The sequence below is a fragment of the Megalops cyprinoides genome, chromosome 1 (genome assembly GCF_013368585.1).
Source record: "Megalops cyprinoides isolate fMegCyp1 chromosome 1, fMegCyp1.pri, whole genome shotgun sequence".
Lineage (NCBI taxonomy): Eukaryota > Metazoa > Chordata > Actinopteri > Elopiformes > Megalopidae > Megalops > Megalops cyprinoides.
This window is the reverse complement of record NC_050583.1, coordinates 55,649,282-55,675,665: the sequence shown is the minus strand read 5'-3', so window position 1 is coordinate 55,675,665 and position 26,384 is coordinate 55,649,282. Positions and strand designations below refer to the sequence as shown.

General features: G+C 45.8%; 1 protein-coding gene across 2 annotated transcripts in view; it reads right to left on the bottom strand.

Annotated features, from left to right (window-relative positions):
- The window catches only part of ank3b (ankyrin 3b), a 98,271-nt gene extending 76,821 nt beyond the window's left edge, over positions 1-21,450 (bottom strand). For both annotated transcript variants that reach the window (XM_036551774.1, XM_036551766.1), the window contains exon 1: positions 20,879-21,450. In XM_036551774.1, the coding sequence (XP_036407667.1) occupies positions 20,879-20,995 (117 nt within the window). In that variant the 5' untranslated portion in view covers positions 20,996-21,450. The remainder of the gene's footprint in view (positions 1-20,878) is intronic.
- Between the last annotated feature and the right edge of the window lie 4,934 nt (positions 21,451-26,384).

Sequence of the window (26,384 nt, the reverse complement as noted above, 5' to 3'; positions counted from 1 at the left end):
CCAGCACCACCGTGGCGAAACAGTGTCCCAGCGCGGGATCGCTCCCTGACTTACCATATTTGTAGGCTCTAGTCACTCAGGGGTGCATGTAATCATGATATGCAGCAGGGGACCGAAATAGCAGCAGGAATCAGATGCTTTGCAAAGGCCCCGCCGGCCTCCCTGCCTGGAATCTGTCCTGCGCGAGCCTTATTGTCATGCTGCTTATCAGCTCTTTTTCCCCACAATGCAGTCCACAGCCAGCCTGGCTCTTTCAGGCACCCGCCGCTATTAGGAGCAAATCAGCCATGCCAGGGGAGCCGCACGCAAAGTCAACTGGCCCAGCTTAGCGGGATTTGGGTGCATTTCCCCCTGGCATTAGGAGCGCTGCAGTCTCCGTGGGTCTGCGGCCAGCGCTCCAGAGCTCCAGAGCTGGACCACCAGGCTTCTCTGAGTTGTCTTGATGACGCCATAAATTACGCTCTCGCTCGGCCGCGGGCCTGATTCGTTGAATCGATGAGGACGATAATGAATTAACTTTCGAGTTCGGGAGCCATTTCAGCTTGGCCCGAGTGATTTTGACTGTTCAAGCCAAGTCAACAGACCTATAAGTGACTACACACTGCCTGCCAAAACATGTGATACACTTTGCATTAAGACATAAGGCAATGACAGTGTGCAACCAAACCTGAGGATAAAAGACTGAAACCCATTTTGTCAGGGCCCCCAACAGACTGTAACTGAGGCCACATTCAATCTCAAATGACCGAGCTGTTTGCGTGCTTTTTTTTTTTTTAAAAAAAGAAGCTTACATATAGGGGGAAACTTTACAGAAGCAAACCTTAGCATGGTTTGGGACCCTGGTTGACCAGGAGGTCACCTGCACAACACAAAACTCTTAACTTGACATTCACCTATGGCTCTACTTGTTTACATGAGAAACACTTATCCTGATTATCAGGGCTTTATCTGCTGTCTTTATCTCAGGTGCATTTTCAACATGTAATATTTGCAGGAGGGCTACTTTTGCTATGGGGTGACTGGGGGTTTAAGGGCCCTGATAATTTCCTTTTTCATTGGACTGAGAAATGCTCACTGCTTGCATATAACTGAAATGGTGAGCACCTTACACACACTGAATTAGTGCGAATAATAATTGGTTTAAGTACTGGGAACAGCACCCAGTGCTCTACAATGTTTGTTGGATACTTGCTACTTTGTACGTTAATGAACAGTACTGAATTTTAAGGAGTAAAAGTTGCAAGTCCACTTGGGGTCATGGTAAGGCTAGACGTACCTAAAACGTTTTCATTATTTTAATTAATTTAATTTTAATTATTTGAACTAAAACACGAATCTGAAAATGTCTTGCAAGATGTCATTTGGATGTTTCCCTTCTACAGGTTAGCAACATAATGGTGTCAGGGGTCATGACCTGATTAATCTGTCACCCTACATTGCCTGTCACGCTTACTGACGAGGAGACGTGGGTGAAATTCCATCCTGAATGGTTCTGTTCTGAGTGAGACCTGGCCAAACAGAACTTAGCAATGGATGATTCTGTGACCACTTTACATTATATTGTAGGTTACAAAACACATCCAAATTCATTCCATTCCAAATTTAAATTAACATCAGGGCTCAGAAGGATCACATATAACTCCTACATGGTTAATTTTCTCTCTGAAACATATTACGCATCCGTTAAAATGGTTTGAATTCTAGGCTTCCAGACCCGCCAGCTCTGATGACAGCACAGATAAAGACGAAGACTGCACAACTGATGGCATCACACTCTAACTGAAGGTAGCCTGTGCAATACTTTGTTGTGCAATGGTAAATTAAATTTTATTTAAAAACAAAGGTCGTCTCCAAAGGCTACTTATTTAGCTAACACCAGATGAGAGGAAATGAACTTATTGTTTCTAATGTCACTGTTATTCAATTTGATCATTATACTGTTGTAACTTGCCCTTAAAGGTAAAGATAAATCTGTGTAAGGCATCTACGCTTCGTCAGTGCTGCATTGTGCCCGCACTCTTTGAACACACTGCAAATCTCCCAGCTCTGTTATGCAGTAGCACGTTAAGAGCATCCCACCACACTGTCTCTGCCTGCATAGTAATTCTGACACAACAAACAACCACAAACACAAAGCAGCACATGCGCTAGCTGGCGGTTTCCGATTGAGCAATATTTGCGCCAGTCATATTGCTGAAAGGTGCCCCCCCCCCCCCCCCCCCTTCCTTCAGCTGCATTCTGGGTGACAAAATGTCTGCTTTAAAAGCGCACGGGATTATCCAAAGATGCAGTGGGACACACGAGCGATGGACCGCCAGCTCTCTGATCTCTTCAGAAGTGTGGCGTAACCATAGCAATGGAACCCTCGCTGCTGCAGAGGAGACGGAAGGCCTGAAAAAGGAGCTGGAGAATCTAGGATCCACTTCATTCATTCCCACCCACTTGATCGACAGCGTCTGGGATCCCTGGCTTTGCATGTTCAAAAAAAAGCCATCATTGCTAAAAAAGGGAATTTCAACAAATACACACTGAAAAGATCACTAGACTGGTGATGACAATTAGTTACAGCTATCTTTTCAGCATGTAGATTGAGAACTCTGATTAATTGTTAAATTAGTAAGAATAACTGAAATTGCGTAGATTTTCAGAATGCATTTGAAAATTTTAGAATTATTCTGAGAGGATATTCCAAAGCAGAATTACACAAATGTGTTTAGACATGTTCCGACATGACAGAGTGAGTGAGTGAGATATGTGATTTCACATACAAAATACTGTTTTATTGAATTAAATGCAATGTAAGATAAGGAGCAAAATATATTTGGTTTTTAAAATACTTATAATTCAATTTAGGCAACACAGAGGACATGTTTCATATATTTGCATCATGTTAAAGTGTATAATTTAAGTCAGTCAAATTATGTATAAATTATGAATATGTACTGTATCAATCCAGATATTCTATTGTGACAAAATGTGTTCTGGATTTTATGCGTCTTACAAAACTTCATGTTTTGATCTAACATCATCTTAAAAGGGTGCCATTAAATCTCTATAGATATTTGAGATGGCTCCTAGTGACATGTTGTGACCACGGGGGCGTTGGCTGGTGTCAATAAATCAACAATGTGGGATGGGAAATCAATATCAATCCGAGAAACAAAGATTGCTGATACCTTGACGATGCAGGCTACCCCCAACATCGTCCCGAAAAGAAAGACACAAGCACACATGCACACAAACTCATATAAATTGCCATCAAGGACATAATAGACAAATGATTCGTAGACGCAGGGGAGAACACAAGAGAAAACATATCTGACAGCCAGGACGAGTGTCAAGACCAGTGTAAGCCTAACGGGAGAATTAAATGGCATATTAAGGATATAAGCCTCTCAATCAAGCCAATTTGTCTGTTCCTGTGTTTTCGGCGCACCTCCTGCATTACCCAATCTAGCATATTAGCTACGAGCAGATTGAACTGAACATGTGAAATAATGGCACCGCGCTCGCCAAACTCATTTTCCACATGGCTGGAGTATGGGGTGGGGCGGGGGGAGCTGAGGAGGCATGTGGGTGTGCTTGTGTGAGCAACCGCCGCGATCTGGAAGCCGTGGCGGCTGGGTCGGTCCCCCGTTCCTTTGTTCCATCTGCTGGTTGCACTGGCGCGCGGGCGGCATTGGCGGAGGCCGCCCCATACGAATCGCGCCGCTTTTAAAAGCGCTGTCACTGTCCCGGGCTCTGGGTTACCCACACCCTAGCACGCACACCTGTTTTTGTGTGAAACATGCACGCCGATTTCGCGATCAGGCTGACGATCCGTTTGCAGTCGTTCCAGCGTTCCTCCCTTTCCTTGGTATCACACGCCTCCTTCGACAGCCACTCGAACACCCCCACCCCCACCCCCCCTTTAAAATATGTGCCCCTTTCATCAAATGACCCGAGCTGCCTCCCTGTGGGGACTGCCGTATAAGGTCGCGGCTTCATTAATTCAGCCAATCAATAAGCTGGGCTTCAGTGGACACTTGATATACTGACCCATGGCCTTCCGTCTCTTCACAGGCCGATTCCCATGCTGAGAGCAATGACACAGAACCATCCAACCTTCTATTTAGTCTTCACCTACTATGGAATTCAGTTTCTACATGCACCCTGTAAGCGGTTTTTCAATAACAGGTCTTCAGCTTCAGTTGTTACGAATCCTGTTGCTTTAAAATGTGTTGCTTTTCTCAATCCAGGGGGTACAGTCTCTGCGGAGTGGGGGGAGGGAATATGTTTCGTTGCCTTTTCTTTCACGATGTGGACCATGTTATGTATTTATTTTTATCACTTCATTTTAAGTCTGCGTTACAGCGAGGGGTCTGCTTGGTTTCCAGCTGGGGTGTAGTGGTAAGGGGAAAGCCTTTCAACCCAGAGGAGGCCAGTTCAGTCTCCATGTGGGGCACTGCTGTTGTTCCCTCTTGTTCCCTGTACTGTTGAACAAGGCACCCAGGCCCCTATTGCTTCTGTAAATATCCAGCTGTAAATATGGACCGTATGCAAGCTATGCAATTCTCTCTGGAAAAGAACGTCTGCTAAGCAAATAATGTGTTGCGAGAGTGAAGAGGGAGTGTGTTTGGTGTGCAGGATGTGGAGCGGGTGGGACCCACAGGAGTGCTGAGCACAGTGAAACAGCAAGCGGCTCTCTGGGTGGGGGGGGTCAGGAATCAAATCAGTGGTCTTACATCAGACCCTAGTGGAGAGAAATTAACATAACACTGTCACCAGGACTGGTGGCTCTGTACGCCGCAGCCATTTCCCTTCCCGTCACGAGCTGTTTGCCAGTGCAGTATCTGCTGTCGCAGCAGTGGCGGTGGCGCATACACGCTCCCCATGTGCCACACATGTGATTGGCTGGCAGCTCAGCCCTGGCCTTTTCACTCTGGCCAATGGGTGCCGATGTTTCTGTCTTAATGCCACAGTACAGACTCGGGAGAGGAATTTTAAACTCCAGTTGCTGAGTGGGGCAGCAGTGTAGCACAGTGGTTAAGAAGCAAGCCTTATAACGGAAAGGTTGCTAGTTCAATTCCCCACTAGGGCACTGCTGCTGTACCCGTGGGCAAAGTACTTAACCCACCATACAAACGGATAACGTGTATAAAAAAAAAAAAACACTGCAACTGATGTAAATCACTCTTGATAAGAGCATCTGCTAAATGCCAATAATGTAATGTAATGAGAAATACTTTCAAAAGGAATGTAAGGCCACAGGATATAACGTGGACAAGTGTAGTATAAAAACAAACTTGGTGTTCGCACTGATAATTTTGTGGTAGGTCAACAAAAGGAAAGCTTTTCTTAGTGATGCATTCATCTGTCTAGAATTTGATGGAAAATTAATGGAAAAGGTCAAACAAATCGCAATGTAAAAAAGTACATAAATTTTTAATATTTCAGAACGGCCTGCATGCACATTAACATCCAAGCCAGATTAAAACAAGGACAAACTCCCCGAGAGCCAGTTTCCACACAGGATGCAGAACGAGCTAAGAGTTCGATATGTTCAGTAAAAATGGCATCACCACCATCTTCATTATCACACCTCACAGGAGCACACAGCGACTGGAGAGATAGCAGAGGAGAGCGTAGCATCAGGGCTCTGGCTTTGTCTGATCAGCGTGTTGCAGCAGCACAGTGTGGTGTGGAGATCCAGATGTACACCCCCCCACCCCCACCCTCTCCTCCGCGGTCCCCCCATCCTGCCATCCTCTGTACAGATGGGGCACCTGGAACAGATCTGCAGCAAGCTCTCCTGAGCCCTGCCGTTCTGTCTGCAACTGCTGTCGCACTTGGGTTTAAAGCCAGAATCGCAAATTAGTTTTGGGGTACAGGGACCCCCCCAATACAGGGGTGTCAGTGCGCTCAGGAACGGGGCCAGTGTCCTGGATTCAGACAATCACACATCAGGCACAAGGGGCGAACATACACACTTCTACTCACACATGCAAAATAGTACTAGTCTCACTCTTTCAACTACTATAACTACTGCTGCTATCTACTCCTATTCTACTCTGAATCCTCTCACAAGCTGTCATGTCTCTGAATGAAATATAAAATAACCGCATCATTTCAGCTTCCATGTCCATCCACACACAAACAGCATTACTCATTCACAACCATGTTAGTCATTTAAACCATTTAAATCTTTCACACACAAGAAGTAGTGTCCGAACACAACATTCTCCTGGGCTAACCAGTGCCTCTGTCTAACTCTGCCTTGTGGCCACAGAGCATCAATATGATATGTTATGATGATATGATGATGAGGTAGACATTACAGTAGGAGTCATGCTGTGACTCAGCTTGCCACCAATTTATCTGAGAGCCTCTCTGACAACCATCTAATAGGGTGACTAAAAAGGTCTTCATGGAGCTAAGAACACTGAAGAGGTTTGACTGACTGGGCAACTTACAACAATCTTCCATTCTCTCCCAGATCAAAAACCACACAGTAATTACATATTTATGTGCTCACACTGCTTGTTTGAACACGCTAGCAAACTGCCATCACATTCCAACCATATGTGATCTCTGGATTTGCATTGGTTGAATTCCAACCAACCCCCCCCCCATCTCCTTCATCCCACTCCATGCAGTTGTCCATCAGACTATGGGGATGCGAGTGCCACTGTGGGGGGTTGCGCTATGTGGATGGGGGTCAGTTCCCGGTGCCAGAGTGGGACGGGTCCAGAGCCTTCATCTGGCGAACGGCGTCAGCCGCGTCTCCAGCCGGCACGGCCACCCTTCAATCTCCCAGCAGCCTAATGGCTTCTGACAGTGCTGGACCAGGAGTCATGAATAAGTTAGACCCGTGTGCGTCCACCGACAATTCCACCAACGTTTCGTCTGCAGGAAAGGGGTGGGGGCCATCGCAACTTAAAACTAGTTCATTCATCTTTTTACTTCAATTTTTGCTTCACTATCTCCTTGACAGCTGCTCATCTAGAGCACGAACATTAAAGACATAAATTATAAATTCAAACCTGAATATAACCTTAAAGGAAAAAAAAAAAACTGCGGGCGTGTCATAGCAGAGGACCACCTTTGAAGGGCACTATTGTGCACAAGGCACAAATGGCGTTTCCTCAAGATTAACATTTGCATTAATGAAATTTAATTAAGTGTACAATGTGTACACATATCCATGCTGTATCCACTGAATGAGTTTCAAAAACTTGGTTTCAAAAACAATCTGACAGATGTGCTCAACATTTACATTTACATTTTGTCTCCATTATTACGAGAATGAAAAACAACAAAATTACAGAAATAAAACTACATGCAACAAAGCTACAAGGTATAAAAATTACATAAAAAGGCAACAAGACCACACTAGGATGGGGAAATGAGGTGCAGTTTGAAGAGACGAACATAACGTAAATCCAGACAAACAAATTGCACTCACATTACATTATTGTCATCCAGAGTAACTTATATACTGTAGGTTACAGTTTTTACATGTTATCCATTTATACAGCTGGATATTTACTGATACCATTCTGGGTTAGGTACCTCACCCAAGGGTACAGCAGCAGTACCCCAGCAGGGAACCAAACCAGCAACCTTTCGGTCACAAGCCCTGCTCCTTTCTGCTATGCTACACTGCTGCCCTGCTGCCATAGTCATATGAGACTGTAAAACCCTGTGTGTGGCAAGGTTAGCATGCAGAGACAGCAACAGTGTATGCTAAGCTGCTGCATCACCCTAATTAAATAATTATCCACTAAAGCCCCAGCACCCTGCAGGATTTAATGCCTGGTAATATGACAGATCATAATCCACGGGCGGGTGCAAGCTCAGTGGTTCTGACCATGTATTCCACTTCTTCCACTTCTTAACATGTTTACAACTCCTTGTATTTGTTTAAGAGCCAGTAATGCTGGCAAAAGGCCACACAAGCTCATTAACTGCAGCACTTAAGACTGTTGGGCTCCTTTCAGTTCTGCCACTGAATTAATGGGTGATATTTTCTCATTAAAACATAACTTCTATGCTATCACTCCATTCCGGCAGGTTTGTCTTTGCTGGAACCTGACACACCATTCACTACCTTTGGTTTCCCACATGATAGTATCAATCCTCTCTCTTATTTGTGCAAGTGTCTGCTAGTCACCACAGGGAAAATAATTTGGAATTGAATAAAACAGAATTAGTCTTTTCCGTTAGACCCCTTTAATAGTATTCTAGTATACTATAGTATACAGAGTTCGAAAGTTTATTAAAAGGAGAAAAAAAAGGGAATGAAACTCAGACCATTTGATGAGACTTTCTGCTTTTCCCCACTGGAAGGCCAGACTTTCGTCTTTTTTGAGATGGCAAAAATAATTTTAGAAGACCTGCCAAGCTGAAATAGATTTACAATCTTGAAACAAATGCCTCTCCAAAAAATGAAATGAAATGCCAATGATAAAATACAAAGAGGACCTGCAATGCTGGCTTAATCCCCATCGATAACATACAAGAAAGACTTGTGATATTGCTTTACTTCAGATGAGTAACCCAATGTTCCTGCTACTTTCATTGTTTACATCTAAATCAGTACATATGACTATGACTATTGTTGCAAAAAAAAAACATTTCTGTTTTCTTAGTTAATCTGATGTAATTCTTCAGCAGTGTGCTCTAATGTTCAAGTCATGATCAATAATGCAATGTAATATAATGATGAGAAGATTTCAAGCCAATATCCTTGATAGACTAATGCTGTTGTCCTCTTGAGCAAGGTGCTAAACCTGAGCTACCACAATAAATATACAAAAGAATTTCATGTAAACTACATAACTTGCCCTCAATTACGGGTATATGCAAAGCAAATAAATACTAATGTGCTCCCCTAAGACCTCTTCTAGAGTTCATAATTAAATTACCATTTTCAATTTGCATTTTGTCCTTATCGCGTGGTCTTCCACAATGACCTGATTGACTTAAAGATCATTCTGATCAATAAAGCTGGCACATAATATATTACTTCTGCTACTATAGAGCAGATGATTGGCTGGCCATCTGTCCCCTCACCTCCCCATGGCAAGCCATTGTCTCACAAAGACACCAAAAAATAAGAACCCGCCTAGTTTCCGCGACCCTTCCCTGTCCAGGCTGTTACCACAAAGGAGAGTGTAAGCCTTGCAGCCTTTATGACCCAGTCTCTTTACAGTGAATATCATGCTAAATTTAAAGGGAGAGCACTGACATTCGTTCCGATTAAAGTATTACTAGGGGCTATTGCTGAAAACAAACAGATCACGTTTGGTCTGATTTTTCCAGCAACAGACCTGCGTTGTCTGAGCACGTTTCCTTGAGCGCCCTTTGTTTGAATGTGTTTAAATTAATAAATTGTGCATCAAAAACAACTACATGTGTTCGAAAGCGCGGCCCCTAAGAGCTCACAGATGGACCTCTTACGGTTCACCTCCCACTTCAGCTCTCCATCAGCGCCTCGCGATTTCACAGCACGCTGATCACGATCCCGGTCGCACTTTTTTAAAATGCGGATTTTCGTCTGCAAAAACGGAACAATAACAGATGGGTAAAAGCAAAACAGGGATACGTCAACCACAGATCCAGCCTTCGTCTCATTCAAACTAAATGATTCAGACTGGATTGATTAAACAGTTTAAAAAAAATAAAAAAAGAATCCAAGTTGAGATGCAGCGGGCAAACGTGGTTTAATAAAAGGCCACCAGTCTGTTAAGTATTGCTGCAAGTGATCCATGTGGGTATCATTTACAGACTAGTACATTCATAATAAAACCAGTATTTGATGGACTTCTGCAGTAAATGCCACACATTTATTATCCAAATGGTACAGGACACATGCAGACCAGAATTATTAGTATGCAAATGATCAAGGAGTAGGGTGCCTTACTCTTCTGTTTGTGCCAAAGGTAGTTTGGGTTTATACGCAGTTCAGAGCAAGTGTTGTTGCTGCAAGCAATGACACAGCTCATCAGCTTTGCGAGCCTCATGCATTTCTAAAATCAATCTGCCAAGCTGAACCAGTTGGTGGACAGTGGACAGTTAAAACCCTGACTAGAGCAGCTTTGGTTGTGAACAGGAATACACTGAGACTGGCCATAGCAGCAAGCCTGTCTCTCTGTCTCAGCCGAACAGACCAATCCTACCCTGCTGTTCCTTCTGTTTTTAGACTGTCTTAGAAGTGGCCAAGGCATTAGCTTCTCAGGACAGTCTGTTGCGCGGTAAAACACTACCAAGTCTGCCATTACTGTAAAGCCATCTTGGGTCGATTTTGAAACACGAGAGCCGCATTGGGAAAATACAGTCACAATAATAGTGCTTGTTGTTAAGAAAAAAAAAATCCTTGACAATAAAACAGGTCCAGCTTCATGTGAATATTGGCTTCTACTCCGGAGTCTCATTTCAGAAGAGGGCAGCTTCACACAGTGCCATAATGCCACACTCCTTGAAAAAGTCCTGGCATAAAAATAAGATTTTATGCAAACACAAAGAAAATGAGACAGCACAAAATGCAACTGAGCAGTGGGTATCAAGAACAACGTGAAAACATGTCATCCACAGTCAGTCACTGGGGTGGTTATGTTTTGCCATGTACAGATTGAAAGTAGTGACATGTTACTACATAAATCATTTGACCTGTCACTGAATACTGCATAGATATATAGACCTCTCTGCATGTTCTCTCAGTGTGATAAATCTCAGTAAGTAACATACATACATGCACACATATACATACCCTGCGTGTGTGTGAGTGTGTGTATGTGTGTGTGTGTGTGCACATGTGTGTGTGAGATTGTAATTCATCACACTGAGAGAACATACAGAGAACCACATGATAGGCCCTGGCATGACCTATTTTTGTGCAACGGTAAATTTAGCGGTACGTGAACATCCATTTCTTTCAAGACATCTCTGACAGGAGCTGACGCAGGAAGAGCCACGGGCAGGTAGCGAAGTGCAGGAGAGTGCAGGCCCCCTGCCTCGTTACCGCAGATCTCACGGTACTGGCAGCGTCGTCTGTAACGAGACGGGCCCCGGACTCTGACCCCTCCGGGGCGAAGCGTGTGCCTGCCGGTTGCGCAGCTGAACATCACCCCGCGATGCTGTTTTCCCCCGCTGATGTCCCCTGGAACTGGAGGAGGAGTGAAATCAAACCCGCCCCGCATTTCCACTGTGCCGCGTGACAAGAGCAGCCGCTCCTGCAGCCACCCCCCCACCCCCCTGGCGTTCCACTCACAGCCTCATAATCCACTCAGCCCCCGAGTCACCGTAATGCCAGGAAGACACCCGAGATGGAATCGATATCAAACAAATGCTCTCCTGTCCGTCCGCCAAGCGTGAGGCGGAGGTGATTCCGAGAGGTGAAGTGCGTAACGCCAACCACGGCAATGTAAATACACGCAAGCGCCGTGGGGACCGCTGCATTGGAAACGGTTGCTACAGAAAGCACACGCAGAGCGAGGAGAGCCACGCTGTCCTCGGGATAAAGAGCACAGACTGTACTCGAAAACAGAGGAGCCTGAGAGCACAGCCGTGAGCAGAGAGCAGGGAGCTGACAGCGTCCTGAGAGCTACGGCTTTGTGCAGCATCACCGCAAGTATGTATATCCTATTTCAGCAGACTTAATATGTAATCAGTGCACTGCCTGGGGGCATGGGACTTGAGACTTCTCTAATATCTTTTTACAGTCTCATCTTGTTCCCCAAAATGATGATGAGTCCTGGGAAGTCATCATGTTATTTTGGTGCAGCGCAGCAATGTGTAAGCATTTGAGGTACTAATATTGTGACAACCTGATAACAAACAAGGCAACCACACTCATGTTACACGGTACACATCACTCAGACATAGAGCATCCCCCCCTACATCACCAGGTTATGTACATGTACTTTTGTGCATGAGAGATGGAGCTCAAATGCCCAAGGAATTGCTTTCTCTAAGGACTGACAGCTTGGAGGGCAGGATAAGCCAGGAAAATTAGGCCAAGCCTGCCCTCTCTTTTTTCCCAGCTCAGCATAATGCACGCAGAGCAGCGGTGTGGACCTGCCACAAATACCTGGCAACCAGGCCCTCCCCAGCCAGAGCTGGTGGGTGTGGGGGGGGCGCGGGGGGGAGGGGGGGTAGGAATAAATCAGAGGGCTTCACATAAAACCACGCTCCACATGAATTATCGTCACAGTCAGGCAGCCGGCGTCCACTGCTGCTCCCCGCTCACCTTCAGAGCGTCCTCCGGGAGGCTCAAGGCCTCACTGCCGCTCCTGAGCCCTGGCCATCTGCACGGACACCATGAGCGGCCTCAACGCTGAAGTGCTCGCTGCCTTGCGCCCGGCTCGCTTTGGGCGCTGACAGCTCGGTACCTGCGTCTGCATCACAACACCGCTCAGAGGGCCAGCGCATGCAACGGGTCGCTGCAGATTTCTTCTTTATCGTCACCTGCACTACTGTCATGCAGATACCAGGTTTACCCTTTTCATTAGCCTACAGAGCAAATGAGCTGCACATGCAGGCTTAAGACGGGGCAATAGGTGGTCGCGGTCCAAGAGCTGCTTGATAAATCAAAGAGAAGGAATCCTCAGACACAAGCTCCTTACACGGAGCGTTTGGCTGTGTGGGGGAGGCGGTGGAAGTGAACGGGAGTGGGGGAGTAGTGTTTATCCACAGACGCTGTTGTGACAGCCTCAGCCTAAACACTGCCACAGAAAGCGCAAAAGATAGCATCTCTGAATTTCATTATGAGATTGCATTGGGAGGATCCCGGTGCCATGGAATATATTTATAATAATGATTCTGTTTAAATCTTAGGCAGTCCCAGGGGCTTAATTATTGCTTTCCTTGTATTTATGTGGGCAAGATCGAAGTCACACACACAAAGAAATCATGTTTCTCTTCAAGTCACAGTTACTGAGCAAAAATCCACACATAAGGGTCCCAGTTTCTGAATGCTAACACCATGTTCAGGGTGCAAACCGAAGCCCCTGCAGTGTGCCGAATTTCCTCAGAGATGTATATGTCGTGTTGACTCCACAGCTTGCTCACTCCCACCTTCTGTGTGTGGAACAGCGTTGGCGTGGACTGCCCCTCTCCCGTCACAGGATTGGAGCAAAAGAACAGCCACCCATTATTTCGCCCAATCACAGAGCTGTATTTCCACCCTGCCAGAGGCCACGCAGACAAGAAGGCAGATTTGCGATGCTCCTCCGCATGTTTTGAAAGGAGCAATCATTCTATAATTCATCACAAAGGTAATTACCCACAATGCCTTGTGACATTAGATGCAGTGGCAGACACGCGGGTAAGCTGTGGATATCCATGTTGGTGATGAACTGAACCTTTTGTGCTACCGTTACCTTCTTTCCTACCTTTGACAGGCAATACTACTCCACTAGTGCAGCAGACAGGGGTGCTTTTATTTAAGTCAGACTGTAAGATACCTTCTGTACCACTAAGTACCTTCTCACTCTAGATCAGAGCTTAACTATGAGGAAATTACATTACATTATTGGCATTTAGCAGACACTGTTATACAGAGTGATTTACATAGGTGACAGTTTTTTTTCCACAATGTTATCCATTTCTACAGCTGGATACTTGCTAAGGCAGTTGTGGGTTATGTAATTTGCCCAAGGGTACAGCAGCAGTGCCACAGTGGGGAATTGAACCAGCAACCTTTCAGCTACAAGTCCTGCTCCTTAACCACTATGCTACACTCCCACCTGGTGAAATAACACAGGTGTTCCACACTGAAGAGTCAATGAACTGAGATTATAAGAAATCTCAGCAGTTCCCTCTGATAAAATGGATTAAAGGTGATAATCTCTGCATCCATTTACTCCCTTAATGTAATTCCAGTGACAGCCAAAAATATGGTAATACGTTGCTGTGTAACAAAACAGACCAACAGGGGCCCTGAACACCTAATAAAGACAGAACAATAACAAAATCCTGTATTTCTTGTGTTTTATAAATCAAACATTTTAGGATGTGTTCATTTCTTTGTCAGGGTAGCCACTTTCCAAGAGCTGACAGAGAGACGCACCCAGACCAAATAAAAACTCCCCATCCACCCTTGACATTCTTCCAGGGAAAATACACCCGTCATTCTCTGCCAGCCGTTTCGCATCAATACAGTAGTGTCTGCCATTTTATTTCCACCTGCTATCAGCGAGTGTGGAGGGAGCAGCAGGCAGCACCGCGTCTTGTAACACTACGTCAACGGAGTGATTTCGGCTCCCACACAAAGAACGCCGCGCTTTAGGTCTCTCGCTGAAGCAGCCTCATAAATGACACTGCAGACAGAGGCGGGAGGGGAAAACGTTGTCACGTGGCGTAGCAGTCTGCTCTTTGATCCCTCCGATCACTCCGCTCGTGAGAGGGGACGTCTCACGTCAGTCTTAAACAGTCTGACCTGCGCAGCGGCTAGGTTTTTGGCACTGATTTGCGCCACAAAAAAAGTGGACCGGGAGCGAGATGTCCTCTGGAAGATGAGTTTGGGATCCCGCGGGAGCGCTGGAGGGCTCGTGTATTGGCCCCCTGGTCCGCCGGAGGAGAGAGGAGGGACTCTTTCTTTGTCCCTTTGTCTCACTGCGCCGGCCAGTCGATACCCTGAGGAAGAGGCTTCATCTATTTGCGTTGGTCAGAGCCTCGGCGCCGTGATTGCCATCGATTTACACATAAACGTCCTCGCTATACTCTCAGCCTATCACGTGGAGGCGTGCTGGCGAGCAGCCGTCATGAGGGCCGGATCAGATTGTGCTGCTGGGAGGCAGCCAGGGTGCGCCGTGTGTTCCTTTCCCTAATCTCCAAATGACGCCTCATGTCCTCCTTGAACCATCACTGAACCACGTATTTGATTATTTAAATGTTGGTGCTGCCTACAGAGAATAATTGCTATGACTATATTTTTGCTGCTTTTTAACAGCACAAACAATAGGCATTCATCTTATTGATTCATTCTGCAGGATTTACGATTTGGGCTTTCCATATGAAGTCCAGAGCAACACACCAGAGCAATCGCACAAATCACAGAAATCTAAGCCGTACAAACGAAGGTGCATGTGAAGGGCAGGGCAGGGAGAATGAATTACGCGCAGACTCGACATCAAGTCACTGAAAAGAGAATTCCGGCAAGCAGGAGCACAATGCCAGTGTGCGGGGTAATATGGGGGAGAGGGAGAGGGGTACGGGGGTGGGGGTGGGGGTGGGGGTGCGCCGCGTTCCATACACAATAGGAACTGGAGGAAGGGGGATGGGCTTTTGGGAGCCTGAAAAATGAGGCCTGGCCTTAATAAGTGGCAAGGGATTAATGTAGGAGCGTGGCGTGTTTGGGGATGGGGTGGGGGTGGGGGGTGTTGGTTGTGGGGGGAGTGGGGGACCAGTTAGGGTGGGTGTGGAACGATGCCCCACCCCCCAGTCCTGTAGGAAAGCGGCGGTAGAAGCGGCAGAGCGGAGAGGTGGGTGATGAACAACGCACAATGCTGTGCTTGGGAGAGAGAGAGAGCAGGGGGAGAGAGAGACTGGGGAAGAGACACAGAGAGAGGGAGAGAGAGAGAGCAGGGGGAGAGAGAGACTGGGGAAGAGACACAGAGAGAGGGAGAGAGAGAAATGTAGAAAGGGAGAGAGACAGAGAGTGAAACAGAAAGAGGGAGAGAGAGGGACAGAGAGGGAGGGAGAGACAGAAAGAGGTAGAGAGAGAGAGAGAAAGGGATAAAGAGGGAGAGAGTGAGAGAGAGAAAGAGCTACAGGGGGAGAGGGGGTGGAGGAGGCGTGTAGCTGCAGATGAAAGGCAAGACTCGTCCCCAAATTAATTTACAGCGGGAGATTCTTCTCCTTGATGCCACCCGCACACCCCCCCCCCCGACCCCACACCCCTAAAACCTTCTCCTATCCTCAGTTCACTTAACCCTCATTGCATGCTGAGGATGTGCGCTAGGACAGGCAGTTTCCACATTGTCAGGTCTTTACCATCATCACGACCAAGCCTGCTGCAATTTCCTATTACTATTTTCATACTAATCCTGTATTCTCACCAGCAGAAATGTTTCCTCTCTCAGTAACTGCACTGCAGAGCAGACATCAAAGCTCTCTGGTTCTGTTTCCACAGCAAAGAGTGCTGTGCTGAGGGTAATTCATTATAGCTGCACACAGTCAAAGGAGGAACATTAACTGCCTTGCCTGTTCTCTGACACAGCTGAATTATTGTTTTGCAGAAATTAAAATCTCTTTTGCCAATTAGCTAGGCATTTTCTTCCCCATGGTAAATCAGGCTGTATACTTCTAAAATATCTCAGTGAGTACCAAAGGAATGAAGCACAAAGCAAGTAATATGAGTGGAGAACCAGCAAGCTGGATTACCAGTCACACCCTGGTTATCCTACGGTCTGCCATTATCCCCATTAAGACACAAATGCTGCACAGATACTTAAATAGACCTAGCACCTGTACAGCAACAGTGAAAGGATCTCGTCACATCCATCATAATGCTGTCTGCTTTGAGGACAGCCACTCCATTCACTTTTGAGTTGTGCCTCTCCTCTGGGGGGCAGCCCTAAACGTGGCCTTGAACCTTGCTTCTGTATATTCACAGAGGGCTCATTACAGCCGGCAAGGACAAACAAGCCCTCTGTTTGCTGTCAACGGGGAGCAGTGACGGGCAGATTCACACCAGGGGAGTCGGCTCGCTCAGTCACGATTCCGCGGACAATGACAGAACTTTATGTTCAAGTGGTTCACAATTTGGAGGAGCCCAGAATGCAGAAGGCTTCGATGACTGAGGTCCACACCCACCCGTGCGCCTGCTGCCTACTAGCAGTGAAGTCCAACACAGTGGTAGTAAAACAACTTTCACAGTAAGGCCGTGGCTATTTTGGTCTGAAAGTGATATTTCCAGTGTTGCGCTTTTTTGTTGCCTGAGACTTTTGATGCAAAAAGCAAACTATTATTATGCTAGTGATTAATCATCATGATGAACACTTCAAAAAATCTGGTGAGAAACATCTGTCTGCGAATCTGAGATGCTGAAACTCAATATACTTTGATCATGAGCTCAAACAGCTTTCTATTCAGCACTGCTTCCTTTAAAAAAAACGTTTTTGTGCATTAACAGAGACAGCAACTGCAGTTCCTGCACTTACAGAAGTTATGTAATATAATGTGTCTGATGTATCTTGAGTAATGTACTCATTGGAATATGCAACAGTCAACAAAAAAGCTGTAACTGCTATCACACACTTCACTACTCCATCAGTGGAACAGTGCCTATCCACCACACCGTTAACTGTACACTGCAAAATAGCAATACAATAGGAACATCCACTTCCATTCGCCAGAAAGTCACAAAGACATGATAGTATGACCCAGCTCTAGAGTCCAGCATTAAAAAGCTGAAAAAAACTTGATTATTTCTATGTAGTCAAGTCCATTAAAACAGGCCAGCAAGCCCAAATCTGACTGATCAATTAATTAATAAAATTAATTTGCTTCCCGCTGAAATGCAACATGGACTATACTAAACTATCGCAATTAGGACTTCTGTACAGTCTACCAATAATTTGCTGTCCTTCTAAAAACTCTCCTGCAGAAAAGGCCCTTTAACTGTCAGATTGATCTAACTGTCTTTAGGATTCTGCAAGGGTTTTCAATAGTCCCAACAAAGATTTTTGCAAGGATGTCATGCACACAGAGCCCTGTGAGCTTAACATAGTTCATGTGTGAAATCTTTGACAAATGAGAATAGAGAAACCACAGCTATGACATGGCAATATGTAGCTTTTTAAAAAAAAAAAAAAAATACTGTAAGGTCAACTTCTGGAGAAAAGACATGTCATTAAGAAAAAATGATACTCCAGCACAAACAACAAAAAAGAGCTTTTGTTCTGTCACTAGGTCAGGGCCTGCTTCCAGCGGAGTATCTTTAGGGGTGACCTGGAGGAATGGCACAGGCTTTTGTCTGCCCAGGGAAACCTACTGTTAGCATGTGCACCGTGCTTCCACTCTTGCCTCTGTTTCTGTTTGCTTAGGCTAAACAGAGGCGTACACAGTGGCAGCGAGACCACGCTGCCACCAAGACCGTAGTATGGATTTTTGTCTGTCTGACATTGAGGAAGACGGCCAACATCCTCGGAGTCTGCAGCAACAGCTAGATTTGGCTTCTTGCAGCCTGACGCTGCCCAACCCATGATACGAGCATCTACGTCATATCTGCTGTGTAAACCTGCAATCAATTCCGTTTTGCACCTCTGTGTTCCGCAACAACAGGCAGTGAGGCAGGACTCCTCTCACCTTCAAATCACCTCTGGGAAGCATGTGAGAAAGTCATACCAGTTTTTTTAGCTGTATGTGATGTTCAAGGTTCTAGAAGTCACTTTTCTGCCTGGGGCACTTTTCTGCCTGATTTCTTATTGATCACCGCGCCCAGAGCAGATTCACATGCTCCTTGTGCTCACCCCTTTAAGACCAAGTCACCGTCAGCTCCCACAGAACAGAGAGCTCAGACTGTTCAGTGATCAATAAACGCCATCCTCCCCTGACCACTGCTTTACTGGAAAGCCTTGTCCGTCGCACGCCTCCTGCATCGATGTTAATGCAATCGCGGCCGATCTCTCTGCATGGCTAGTGCGATCGGTAGACATCGCTGAGAACGCAACACGCCGCCTCGCTTTCTCCATCGTCTGCGGTGGAGCCCGCACCTGCTACACCAAGCTCATTACGGCTGAGTGTGAAGGACAGATAGCCGGTCCTTGACTGATGAGGGTTTTCTGCGGGTCAACGCCGCCACCGCCCCCTCCTCCAGTCCGCTGGGGCCACACAGACACAGCCAGGCTACTTGTGGGACAGTGTGTATCAATACTGTGACAGTCACTGCTTTTTTTTCCAGCTGTAACTCTTTCCATTGAAGAATTTGTCATTTGCGTTCTCTGTTTGGCTATGTGAGACATCGTCTTGCTTTTAATTGTTATGATGAATACAACCAGCTTTTCATTTAGCTGAAATAATTAGAAATATAAAGGTGACAGTGAGCCCTAATGTAATTCATTTTGTGATTGTAATTCATACACTTTCCACAGCATGTGGAAGCTGAGATCATCAGAGAGCAGACAAGTCTTTCAAAGTCCTACCAGCATCTTCATGGTAATTGCATTCTACTTAGGGGTTTAACAATAGCTACGCAATTACCTTAGATATGCATGAGTGGAGAATGAATTAACCTCCATCTTTATTAGAGGAAGGTGGAGCTGAGTGGATGCTGACACAATACACACCCGGCTATTGTCTTTGCATGCCTAAAGTGACTGTTATTCTCTCTCACCCAGTAGCAATTTGCCTCATGATCAAAGAGTTTTACTCCACACAATTAATACTGAGATGTCAGAGCCACATGAATTGAGCAAAAACATTTATGAAACATTCAAAGTGGTTTTGGCTTGAATATGTATTGTATGCAGACCTTCTCTCTGTCTCTCTCTCTCTCTCTCTCTCTCTCTCTCTCTCTCTCTCTCTCTCTCCGCTTTGTTTCACGTATAAAGAATAAAACAGAGTGTATAAAAACAGAGGCTCAGCTCCATCTTTCCTCACCTTACCACCCCCTTTTTTTGGGATGTGGTACATAGTCCTTAAAGATGGATGCAGCGGGAGAGAACACACAGTACAGTGAAAATTCAGGAGAAACGATCACTGCTGCTAAAACATGAAGCAAAGCGGAAACGTCCTGACACAACCCGTTCCGCTTGCCTCCCATCTGTCCCAGGTGACAGCAGATGAAGGAGCATTTCAGCAGTTTCAGACGAGCAGTGGCACCAGACAACGGGAACAGCAAGGAATAACGGCTGCCGTGCTTGGCGGCAGGTACGTCAGATGCTAGAAGATGAGCAGGAGACAAGGGGACCTTCTGAAAAGTCCAGCAGTCTAGCAAAGTCTAGGCAGCTCTCTCTTTCTCTCTCTCCCTCACTCTCTCTCTTTCTCTCCCTCACCCTCTCTCTCTCCCTCCCTGCGGAAATCAGGGAACACAGAGAGCTGGAGAAGCCTACAGCTTCTTCACCATATTACCAGCGGATCATGATGAACGACATGCCATATGAGAGCTCGGAAAATGATTGTTTTAGTCAAGTGTGCCTGCACCGTACCTCCAAATCCAATCAATAAGTGGCTTAATGCTACTCCCTCCTTAATGTCATCCATGCATTATTCAATTTACAAAAGGAAAGCAAAGACAACAGTTCAGGTAAGGTTAAAAAACACACAATACTAGATTACTGAAGAATGCAGGTAGCAGGTAGAGTGCAAATGAAAATATATCCATCAAGTTGATTAAACCAACATACATGGCTAGTAGTCAAAGACAATAGAACGTAATAGGAAAAACCTAATCCCAAGCCTAACCTTACATGTCCATTGTTACGTTATCAATATGATACGTTCCCTGGAACATACATACAGTATGCATGTGGAGGAACAGAAAATTATCCAAGTAAATATGGTTAAAAACTATTATCAAAAAAACATGGGCAAAAGACATACACACACTGCATGTATTTCTGCAAAACAAATTCAATGAAAGACCGTTTGTGTTTCAATCACCAGTCAAAGCAGATGCCTTGCTTCAGAGGCACATGCTTGCCCTATAAATAAGCCTAACATTGCACCATCACTGCAGCCCAACGAGCCGCTCTCTAAACAGGTGAAATTCCTCCACGACGCGGGACGGGGGGGTTAAATGCGAGAGAGCACGTTAACCCCCTCCCCCAGACAAAGAGATCTGGGAGCCTGGCCCCCGTGCCTTGTGCCCCCCTGGCGAAAGCCCACCCAGCGTGCCTGCCGGTGTCAAAAAAAAAAAAAACCAAGACAAAGGAATGCAGCGCTCCCTCTCTACCTTTTTCTTGGGATCCCGGGACCGTTTCCTGGGCTTCCTCTTCTTGTCTTTCTCCTCCTCGGCTGCAGTGATGTCTAAATCCGCTTTCTTCTTCAGCTGGGAGGCTGCATGAGCCATAGTTTAAAGGCTACTGTCAGATATCCCTCAGAAACAATGGGACAAGCAAGGGGGGGCGACGTGCGCCAAAAAAAAAAAAAAAAGAAAGGTGATGATCCTTCTGAGCACGGGAGCAGGAGGGAAGAGACAGAGAGGAGGGGGGGGCAGTGGTGAAGAGAGAGACAAACACAAAACAAAAACACAGAGACCCCCTCTCTTCACGTCTTCCGTTGCGCACTGGCCCAGGAGAGAGAGAGGCTGGGGGCTAGCATCACCGCGGCAGGAGCTGCGCGCAACCAGTTTCTAGGGAAACCGCATCCTCTTTTTGGCCGATCCCTTCATGCCCGTACCTGAAACCCCCGTTCCCCCCCTTGAGCGGACGGACGGAGCGCAGCCGGTCTGGAGCGCGAGCGTGGACGTATTGAGAGAGGCAGCTGGGACGGGGCGCCTGCGCTCGCTCACGCCTGCATCCTTTTACCACCAGCTGGAAGTGAGGAGAGGGACGAGGGAGGGGGATGCTCCTGATGGTGCTTCTGTGCGGATCAGCATGTGAGGCAAGGGAGGAGGAGGGGGGGAGGTGGGGTGGGGGTGGTAGAGAGGGGTGGGCGCCTGTCAGTAATGAACTGACGATACTGTCATACGTGCGCTGAGCCCTTTCCCCATCCTCCCGCTGCCGAGTAAATTGCTACATGGGTTTAACAGCGATGGTGACATGCCACTAAGAAACCTACCAATGACAGTCCTGCTCTCCCATAAACTGCTGATACTAGAAGAAAAAAAAAGTAAGAAAGGAATATATTTTTCTGCCCTTTTTTGCTGCAGTACGATTTTCCCAATTCCCACCCCAGTGCTGTGGTCTTTATTATATACATTTGAAGGCTGACGCCGTTTTGAGAAATGTTGAAGGACTACAGAGGGTAAGGACGACCTTTTTTTGTTACACACTTAATAGATCATTGTGAGGAGGACAGCTGAAATGTGTTGAAAAGCAGCAATATTGACGGTTGATCTTTTAAAAACAAAAAAAAAATTTTGGCGTCTTGATCACGGAAAAAAAACATTAAACATTTGTACTGACATGGGCTTTACGTGAAATTTAAACGTATTTTGGCACATTGAGCTCATGGTGGGAGACTGCAGTTGCTGAATATTAATGGCGTGCGTAAAACGCTCTCAGCGGACGCCTGCTTTGCTGTAGCATGGGTGTCTGTGAGCGGACGGCACAGACAGGCTCCCGCGAACGCGCTAAAATACGTGAGGGGGAGAGAGAGCTCGGTAGGAGCAAGACATAAGAGCCATAAGAGAAACCAACGTGAAATCCCTTCACGCATGCACCACAAACACCAGCGTCACGTGACCAATGCCAGTTCCCCATCATGCATCACCAAGCGTCACGTTGAACCCGAATTTCATTTTTGTTGCTAGGCAGAAGGAACTTTTGTTTCTTTTTCTTTTTTTCAGTGGGTGTTGGGAGGTGGATGTGGGGCGGTAGGAAAACCAAAATGTTTTAAAACAAATACAGGTATGCAGGAGATCCCACCAAATATACCGCAAAATAGGAAAAATAAATGCTGAAATGGGGAGAAAGAAACAAATGATAAATAGTTTCCTCAAACAATGAAAAACATTACGGTACAATTCAATAAAAGTCTCCCCTCCAAATCTACACGAATATGAAAACATTACATGTCATTACCGGAGGGGTGAAGATTAGTTTTCTTTTAGGACTGACGATCAAAGAGGAATAAATGACCTGTCTCTCACCTTCCAACAGCAGATACTGCGGAATTATGAGAGAAACTGGTGTTCTCATTGTACTTCAATGAGGAAGCCGTATTACTGGGAAATCTTCTAAGGATAACGTGGCTGGCGGCTTTAGGGTGCTTAAAGCTATCACGGGCCTAATGGCTTTTAAGATCTTGGGTTGGTGTAGATTAAACAGGAAGATGTGCCTCCAGGCTGAATGGTGACTGCACACGCATCTCCGAAAGGGGCTGGACATTTTCTCAGGGGCTCTGATCTGGCTCTGGCCCTCGCCTCTGTCCCATGGGTAGGGAGCTATTCCAGCTGAGGACGAGAGGGGTGAGAGCTGAGCCAGCGAGGAGATAGACAGCTCTGCTATCGGAACATCGAGAACTAGAGGAACATCATAAAAATTCTGCAATGAACACACTGCCCCGCACAAATCTTGCGCTGAACTGACCCTGCCAGTAGGAATTTTTCTATGGGTGACTGTCTGTTTGATGAAACTTCTGTGATGCCCTGCAGGATAGATAACCAAACGACAAGATGGTTATTTAGATGTATGAAAGTGTTGATGCAATGGCATGGATGAGTGCTCCTACACTTCTCTCTCTCTCTCTCTCTCTCTCCTCTCTCTGTCTCCTCTCTCTCTCTCTGACACACACACACACACTCACAAACACACACATACGCACACGCACACACAAAAACGCAAAGACACACAGACAGCTACTACATGGTCACATCAGCACGGAGAGTGAAAGAAATAAGAAGTAAGGATGTGTTTTCAATGGTGTCATTATGGAATAATATTTCAATAATTTATCAGCAGAAATACTCATTAATACTGTATTACAAGGTCATGTGTGTATAGAAAATAACTTTGAGCTTTGCTGTAGGCTGCTACTTTTGAGCAATGGTGGATACAGGGTGCCCAATTAAAATCACAATGTAAACACACATGAATTCAGTCCTCAGATCAGATGGGTAGGGGGGGTATCAGAGAAAAGTTAAAATGGGAGCAAGGAAATGTGCTGAGACTGCCCGTTTCGGCACGGCGCGGCGTCTCGTGCTGCGTCCCGTATGCCGCAGCTGTGTGAGCGTGGGCGTCATGGCGACGCTCTCTCCCCTCCTCCCTCCCCCCTCCCCATGCAGCATAACCCCCCCCCCCCACACACACACACACCCCGCACTCCACATCTCACCCCAGAGCACACAGTAGACCTGCACACACAGGGGCCCACAGGCAGTTGGCCTCAGCTGGTACACTGACAGAGCGCTCTGATGAGCCACCAGCCACTGACTTGTCAGCGCCAGCGAGTCTCCGCCCACCAGCACAGGGGTCCCGCCCATGAGGGAGAAGGGGAAACAGACCCACACCATTAGCGCCTGTCTCCTTCCGAAATGATGACTCTGCGCATCATGAGACGTATAGACAAGCTCTCGAGCGGGAGCTATGTAAACAAGCCCACCGCACCACTACAAAGAAATCGAGGCACCGTGTCAGAGAGCCCTGGGCCCGCCGCCAGCGGGATGGGTATTCAGTGGGTTCATTTCACCTTCACTCGCGGCATCCTGCCAGCGGTGGACACGTGTGCCTGACCTTTTTTATCTACATGAAAACACCCTACTCTCCGTTTGGACGCTCACACCTTTTCCCAAAAAGGGAAACTAGGATACATTACACATTTTTAAAAAATAAACCTGCTTCAAATGGACTGGCAGGGAGAGAAACCTAATTGAGATTTGATATCTGAATGGCAAATTAATGACATTGGAAGTTTTATTACGAGACAATAAAAGCACATTTTTTTAATAGTAAAATATCAATCTGAAATATAACCAACACATACTGGCCAAAAAAAACAGTGCAGAGACAAAGCATATCTGTACTGAGCACAGACAGCCAAAGCACACAGCAATATACAGACTATCTACACGCGCATGTGAAACCCTGTATTCTTCTAGCATATGGAGCAACAGAGCCTTTGGTTTTATTGGGATGTAAGGGCACTCTGCTCAGCCACACACAGGGCTGCGGAGGCCAGTGTTGCGTGACCGTGACTCTGCACACACAGCAAAGGGGTGGGGGGGGGGGGGGGTATTCTCGCTGGAGAAAGAGAGGGGCACAAACGATAAGGGACATCATGGAACGGAGAGATGAAATTCAGATTCAAACATTTCTGTTGTTCAAACTGCACAATGGAACGTTGTCTCTTCACAATGAGACCTTCATAGTACGCGGGTTGTACTGTTGGTAAAGAGAGTATGGAGCTGTTTTAGAGATACTACGCGCAGTTGAAAGTATACATACAAGTACTATGCACTGTTTTATTCAATATTTCTATATCAACTGCAACTTCGCTTCAATGGAGTTGACAGTATGCCAGTGTCAAAAAGTGAAATTGCTACATAGCAGTAGTTTGTTGCTTCATTATGTATCATTGACACTCCTGACTCTCAGTTCCTGCTTATTCACTTTCACACACAGATAACACGTGCATCAGATTGCCCTTGTGGGTTTCACAGCGGCTCAGGTCGTATTAGTGATTACTGACCTCTAATGCCTGCACCAGTGCCAATTTGTCCTTTAACCGTAAACAAGAAGCCTCAGTTGGCTTCTTGTTCAGAAGGTAATGAAGATCGTGCCGAACCAAATAAGTAGGTCAAAATGAGAAAAGACTCTCTCAAAATAGAAATCGCAGCTGGCATTCTTCAGAGGAGTAAAGTGAAGAAGTGCTCATTGATTAATGGTGAAAAGCAATGCATTCTCTATTGGGTATGATCTGTCTTGTCTAGGGGGAAAAAATTCCAATTTGGTTAAAATGAGCCGTGTCTTTAAATAGCTCTGCGAACATGCATGTTTCTGATTTCGCAGTAACAGCGGCTGTAGCATAACTATCTTGTGTAGTGCACGTTATGTCACGGGCATCCTACACACCATCAAATCTCCCACGCTCACCTCTGCAACTCCTCAGCAGCACAAAAGAGTCCCGTAAATCAGGCACACTCAGAAAATACTCCAAGTATCACATGGGGAAATAACTCAAATATTTATGTTGACGTTTGTAATCTTCTATACAGATACATAGAAATACCTATACATAGATATAGAAATATAGATCTAGATTATAAAACAGTATCTATATAGATACCATAAACTCCCATTATTCAGGCCAGTACGTCCTTCCAGAGCATTGCCAAAGCTGTTTATCCACCATTGATGCCAGGGTCAAAAAAATGAAGCTTGATCCAAAAAAATGTCCTTGAACCACCGAAACTCCATTCCTAAACGGTAAGACAAATGACTATTAAAATACAGTTATGCATACTATAAATTTTGTGAAACGCAATCAAAACTGCAAATTGTCCCTTCCCTAAAAAGTGCCATCCAGTGAATATGTTTTGCTTTCAAAAAATGTCTTTTATGCTGAAAATATCCATGAACTTTTTCCAATTGACTTGCTTATATTGCCTAACTGAAAGATTTTTGTATTATTCTCTGAGTCCCTCTGGTGGGCAATTTGAGGAAGACACACAAGACCATACATTTGTTGCAATACAAATATGAAACAAATTAGGTTTAGTCTTCATTTTCCTAAAAATACAACAAGTAATTATTCAATAGTTTTCTTTGCTTCTGTTTTTGAATATCTCCAAAGAGATT